The 7,012-nt window shown below is 35.7% G+C and overlaps 1 protein-coding gene across 1 annotated transcript; it reads right to left on the reverse strand.

The window, feature by feature from the left end:
• Positions 1 to 611: 611 nt before the first annotated feature.
• Positions 612 to 6,327, reverse strand: LOC132045671 (UPF0481 protein At3g47200-like). Its single transcript, XM_059436243.1, has 6 exons — positions 6,184 to 6,327; positions 5,932 to 6,119; positions 3,876 to 3,926; positions 3,424 to 3,484; positions 1,279 to 2,692; positions 612 to 727 (listed from the first exon to the last, which is right to left on the reverse strand). The coding sequence occupies exons 1-6, from the start codon at positions 6,325 to 6,327 to the stop codon at positions 612 to 614; spliced, it is 1,974 nt and encodes a 657-aa protein (XP_059292226.1).
• Positions 6,328 to 7,012: the final 685 nt, after the last annotated feature.

Consider the following 7,012-nt stretch of genomic DNA (forward strand, 5'->3'; position numbering starts at 1 on the left):
TACTTGGACGGACCACCTATTCTTTGTACATACTCCCTCCGTCTCAATTTATATGAGGGTTGACATATTTGGGGAGTCAAACGGTTCTTTCTTTGACTCTATTTTGAACAGAGATTCTTCAAGTATTTTCTATTAAAATTTATATATTTGAAAACTACATAAAAATACTAATATAAGTCTGCATAATTAATATTTCACAATATATGAAAAGGGTTGGAGAAAATTATAATCAAAGAAAGAATTGTGTGGCTCCCCAAATAGATCAACCCTCGTATAATTTGGGACCGGAACGGAGGAGTAACATCTAGCTAACTTCAGAATTTTTCCCCTGTCCACATTGAAATTTTAATCAAACAGTTTCCCTGTTCTTCTCACTTTGAGGAGTTTTGTCCCTTGACTCAACTAACGCAACCCAGCGCAGCCTCATGAACTTTAGGGGTAAATTTTATAAAAGGTCACATAATTATGATTATTATTTTTCCAGAAAAGTCACATAACTTCGTTTGTAATAGAAAAATTACAAAGCTTTTATGAAATTTACCCTCAACTTTGACCATATCTCTTTTGCAAAATAAAGTATTAATACATTAATCCATGGAAAGTTTTTGCAATTATGAGAGCTTTGAGAAGAATTCTGTAGGTTGAATCAAGTATTTACCATGCTCTTGAAAATCTTCAGCAGATTGAATGCATATAGGAAATGTCAGATTCCTAATAGTTATATTCTCTGTTGCATGAGCCATTTTTAAGTTATATCATGAACAACTTCCTCAATGCCTTTTCTCGCTAAAAATAGTGAGGTCCTTATTAGCGAGGCTCTTGTTCCTCATGCACTAATTTTGAATTAGCGAGGGATAAACTCCATTTAGCGAGGGATCGTTCCTCAATAAATCACAATTTTCTATAGTAGTGAGTACTATTGAATAGTGGAACTAACGCGTCAAATTGGACTGAAAATAGATGGTCAGGATTCATACAGCCGATCCAATTAGCTTAGGATTGAAGCATAATAATAACTAGTTGTATCTTTATTATTGAAAGAGAGGGAGAAGAGGTTGATAGTTGAGAATCTGCTTCTCTTCTTCAAAGATGCCACACCAGAGAAAAGAAAAAAACTCCCATTATGATTCTTACTCCTTTAATCAATTAAGCCTAAGAAGCTTTGACACAATAAGCTCATGAACATACATGCAAATTTCACGGAGTTGTGAGGAAAAATTACGGTTGAGACATTCAAACAACCATTGTACTATATAATTAAAACAATTACTTACTTACCAGCACCTGTGAAAGCTAGAAAAGTCTGTATCGCGGTGAGTATTAGGAGTATGACGGCTCCCACAGTTGAAGCTCCTGCCCAAGGACTATTAAAATAATTGTGTATCAAACTTGCCTTCATTTTGTTCCATGTTTTTTCACAATGTTGAACTAATTTTCTGCACTCTTCTTTATAATAGAAATCAGAATAAACGGTGACCCCTTTTCCAATTTTGTTAAAGAGGCTAGCCACTTCTTTATCCTCTCCTATCTCATTCTTGATGATTCCTTTTCTACGAAGCAAACTCACATCTTTGTCCGAGTCGATAAGATAATCCATGAAAACAGAAAAATCACTGAAATATCTTGGATGTACATCAAATGATAGCTGCTCATATGCTATAAGATTTCTCAGGATGGTCTCCGTAATGTCACAAACTTCAAAATAAGGAATGGTGATCATACCATTTCCAAATTTAATGTCAAATAAACTTGTATTATCTCCAAGGTCGCCTTCCTCCAATCTTCTATAAATCTTTCCAGCTTCTGAAAATCTAACTCCAGCTTCGTGGAGATCTGTTGCATTTGGCATGTTGGCGTCCCATGGTTGGTGGTCCTTATATTTTGACATCGCTTTCAACCTAATCCTTTGAAAAGGATTCCAGCATAACCTTTTCCTGCAATATTCCATTTCCATACTAGGATTCGTGGTTTGGCTAGCTTTCTTCTCTGAAGGTTGACATGACATGTGTACTAGTTGAAGTAAATGTTTGATGTTTCTAACATCATGACCTTCAGTCTCGATAAAGGACGAAGGAAGCATCTTCAATAATGAAGAATTAAAGGTCTGCTTCATCAATCTTGTGAACGGTATTTGATCCATAGTCATGTCATAAAGTTTTGTGAGGACAAAGAAAGGAAGTTGATTTTCTAGTAGCAACATGTCTCGAAGCACTTGATGATATATACAACCAACATCGATAATTATGTTTTCTCCATTTGGCACCATTCCAGAACGCTCTCGAATAAACTCAACCACAAAAGAACCATCAAGTAATAATATTTTCAAAAATTTACCAGAGTTGTGATCACTATAAAGGTCCTCTATATCATCATAACACTGCAACGCGGCATCCTTGAGGTTTTCTAATTCCCTAATGCATCTCTCCACATCAATCCCCGCTTTCCTTCTAAGAAACCTTTGTAGGTAACGTAGTTTATAATTCTCCATCGAGCGAAGTTGTGGATTATTGTTATGATAAGGACCAATGGATACCAGTTGTGGCTTATAAGCATTTGGATTTGATGCACTCAGCCCCACTGTTACTTTGAATATGGTACATGATTTGATAGATGAATTGTACAAATCTGTAACTATTTCATTAAGGATTTGATTTGTCTCGATTACATGATCCATTTTCCCGCCTTCTTCTATCTGTAATTTACAGAAAATAGTCATAATTTTTTGTGCAATAGGAGGAGTTTCAAGCTAAATTACAGAAGCTAAAATGGTACTTCTTGAAATCAATAGGATATAGTAGTGGTGTACGTAGGCTGGTTTGGTTCGATGTTTTCATATATCAAACCAAACGAATTATGTCAGTTTACTAAGTCTAGAACTAGAAACCAAATCAAATTAAATAAAGTCAATTATTTCGATCTTGGATTTCACTTTTTAAGTTTTATTCGGTAAGTTCTCCACAGTAGAAAACATGCAACTATGCTTCCCAGTAAGATACAACAATTATATGGTGCTTCCCTGAGAAATTACACAAAATAAAAGATATGTGATGACATTTACTAAAAAAACTTACAAAAATATAGTTTTACCAACGATAAAGATAATCAAAACTCATAAACAAGTAGTGCTAATAAACAATAGTGAAAACGAACGCTGTCTAAAAGTATGAAGTCATGCTAAAATAAGTATTGCTAATAGGGGTGTGCGTTCAGGCCATCGGTTTGTATATAAAAATTTCGATTTGAATTTTCGATTTTCCGATTGAAGAAATTACAATCCAAATGCAATCCAAATAAGCTCGGATCAGATTGGACTTTTTAAGTTCGGTTCTGGGCTAATTGGTTCGGATATTTCGGATTTTCATTTTTGACTTTTGAGCCTTTAAGGCAAGCTTATTAGGAACGAAATTCATGTGCCCCAATTACCAAGTTACATGTCTTAGCATAATGTGAAACCAAATATGTAGATTCAGCAAAGTTGTTACTACTAAACCAAAAAGTATCAAGTCACATAGTTTAGTTCTACATTATCTCGGTCTAAGCTATTGAATATTTTCTCAGTAATGGAAGGAAACAAGCAATACAAAATAGCTGCACCATCGGGTATACAAGCGGGCTTAAGTAAGCGCAAAAAAACAATTAATAAACAATAATCTCAATAAATTTAAAGTAAAACAACAGAAGGTGATTTACAATTGAAAACAGAACAGAAACAATATAATTGTGTTGTTCATATTTTCATTCCCTTTCCTCTTTACACTAGAAGATATTATGTAAATCATGTCATTCAACTTGAGGTAGCAAAGAATATGGAGTGATTAATTAATTTATAGTGTTCAGCATAGAACAAGAAAATGCAAAAATTAACTAAAACATACCTCTTTAGTTTGGCTGTTTCTCTTTGGTCTTTTGTTTCTATGAGAGAGGGCCTGCAAATTAATTTATAAGAGGAATGAGATCAAATATCCATATATAATTTTAATTATAAATATAAATTTATAATACAGATAATTGAAAGTATTTGATATGTGGCCGTGTTTTGGTCTTTCAGCACGCAAAATATTGTTGGCCAATGATAGAAGAAGATAATGAGAAGTCCGTTGACTCAACAAGTCAATGATTATTTAATTTCCTCAATTATTTTTTAAGTCTTCGGCGTGACTAGAGATATTGACATGTTTGTGGTACTATACTTTAACATACACCTTTTAAATTTCTAACCTTTATTAGAGTTTTGAAAATCACTTTCTTGATTCAATTATTTATAGCCATAGAATTATATATGATTCCTGAGCGTATACTCAGGGTGGCCGGTGTAGGGCAGACGATTTTGGGTGGGCCCCCACTAATATTTCCGCTTCCAAGGATGCTTTCTCGAGCCTTTTTCCATCATCCTTTTAGTTTGGGGTAATTCGCAAGAAAGCCCTTATTTCAGATTTACACGTCAAATTGAAAATCTTTAATTTTTGCCCTTTACCTAAAATTTTTGGATTTTAGGTTCGAAATCTCGCTCTGTCAAAAAAAAAAATTAAATAAAAAAACTGCAAGGCTGAGGTTGACTGCAAATCCCTGGTCAGACATTTTTTTATGTTAGAGATAATGATCAAAACAAACCTAAAGTATCACATTTTTTTTTTTTAAGTTTCCTACCGGAACTATCAGGTGTGAGAGTTTGCTACCTAAAACTATCACCAACTAGTTTGCAAACACACCTCAACTATCACTTGTTCACTTTTCCTGCCTGAACTATCACCAACTAGTTTGCAAAATATACCTCAACTATCAATTTTGATGTGTGTTTTGCAAACTATTGGTGATAGTTCAGGTAGGAAAAGTGAACAACGGATAATTGAGGTATGTTTTGCAAACTAATTTGTGATAGTTTAGGTATGAAACTCCCACACCTGAGAGTTCAGGTAGAAAACTCAAAAAAAATGTGATACTTGAGGTGTGTTTTTTATCCTTAACCCTATTGGGAATAAAATAGACCCGCAAAAATAATATTCACGGTATTAGTGATAAACGCCGAACATTAAGTTATGGTTAAGTAAGCAAGAATAAAATGAAGCAATAATGACACAGAGATTTTACGTGGAAACCCTCCTAAATAAGGGAAAAACCACAGCCAAGAAGAGCAACTGATATCACTATAGCAAGGAATTTTACATTGTATAGTAACAAGTACAAATACTCCTAAGACCACTACACCCTAAAAAGAAATAACACTCTTTTGATTTTCCCACCTCACTAAAATATCGCTCACACTCTATTTTTCTTCACAGATTATTTTCTTACACAGTTTATGGTATACCTCACTCTGCTATCACTCAAATGTATTGTCTGAGATTTTTGGGGTGTCTGTAAACTGAATGAGAGCTCCCTATTTATAGGGATGGAGTGAGTCAATTTTATTCTTGCCATTAAATTTGGCCGGTGCCAAATTTCCACACTAAAGATTTCATTTGAAATCCTTGCCCACATTTCCGACTTTGCCATGGACAAGGAAGATGTTTTCTTCCTCGAGAATATGGTGGACCCCACAAATCTCCCCCTCGGTCCCATTCACCGAAGGAGGGGGTATACCGGCTTCTAGTTTGAGTGTATACCGACAAGTTCTTTGCACAGTTCGAACTTGTCTCTCGGTACCACCTTGGTCAGCATATCTGCAGCATTTTCACTCGTGTGAATCTTCTTGACTTGAAATAATTCGTTCTCTACCTGATCACGAATCCAATGATATCTAACGTCGATGTGCTTTGTTCTTGCATAATAAGTCTATTGCACTCTGACTGTCACAATAGACAACATACTCTATTTGCTGTAATCCAAGTTCTTGAAGGAATCTCTTAAGCCATATCATCTCCTTGCCGGCTTCGGTGGCCGCAATATACTCGCTTGTTGAACGGTGCAACACACTTCTGCAACTTCGACTACCATGATATAGCTCCCTTTGAAAAAGTAAACAAATATCCAGTAGTGGATTTTCTGTTATCAAGGTCACCTGCTATATCAGAATCTGTATAGCCCTTCAAGATTGGATTTGATCCTCCAAAACACAAGCATTCATCGAGGTTCCTCTTAGATACTCGAGTATCCACTTCTGACTTCCCAATGCTCTTTCCCTAGATTTTTGAGAAATCTGCTAACAATACCGACTGCATGAGCAATATTTGGTCAAGTGCAAACCATTGCATACATCAAACTTCTGACGGCAGAGGAATAAGGAATCTTGGCCATTCTCTCTTTTTCCTCCGTTGTTGTAGGACACATCTCTTTGTTCAATTTCAGATGACCAGGAAGAGGTGTGCTAACCCACTTAGCACTCTTCATATTAAAGAGCTCCAGTACACGTTCTATGTACTTTTTCTGTGACAAATAAAACTTCCTTTCATCTCTCGAGCAGGTAATTCTCATACCCCAAAATGCTAGCAAGACCGGAAGGCAAATCGTCCTCTTTCTTGATGTGCCCTTTCAAGTGACCGTACATACTTTGACGATGTGGATGGCACATAGACATGTTGAATCTCTGATCCATGGTATGATAATAAGCCACGTGAAACTTAGTTCGAGGGGAAGATTATTTGGGTGTGCGAACAAAGTACCACATTGGTAGCTGCAAAGAAAAAGGAGCTATTTATAAGGTGTTGGATACTCTTAATGATGTGATGCCTTTTGGGAAAAACCATGCTGGCTTGGCCCAAAGCGGACAATATCACATCATACTAAGAGTATCTTTGGGCCGTTTTAGCCCGACAAACTAGTATCAGAGCTTGTAGTTGTATTTGGTTGTGTTGATCGTCTATTTGAATGATGGAGGCAAATATGAGCAAGATGGTTTGTTTAAATGACAGTTATTACCATATTTGGAAAAAGCAAGATGAAAGATCTTCTATTTGTCAAGAAATTGCATTTACTTGTGTTCGCTTCTAAGAAACCTGAGTCTATTAAAGATGAAGAGTAGGAATTTGAGCACTTACAGGTTTGTGGCTATATTTGGCAATGGGTTGAGGATAAT

Source organism: Lycium ferocissimum, unplaced genomic scaffold (genome assembly GCF_029784015.1).
Source record: "Lycium ferocissimum isolate CSIRO_LF1 unplaced genomic scaffold, AGI_CSIRO_Lferr_CH_V1 ctg7602, whole genome shotgun sequence".
In the NCBI taxonomy this organism is placed as follows: Eukaryota; Viridiplantae; Streptophyta; class Magnoliopsida; order Solanales; family Solanaceae; genus Lycium; species Lycium ferocissimum.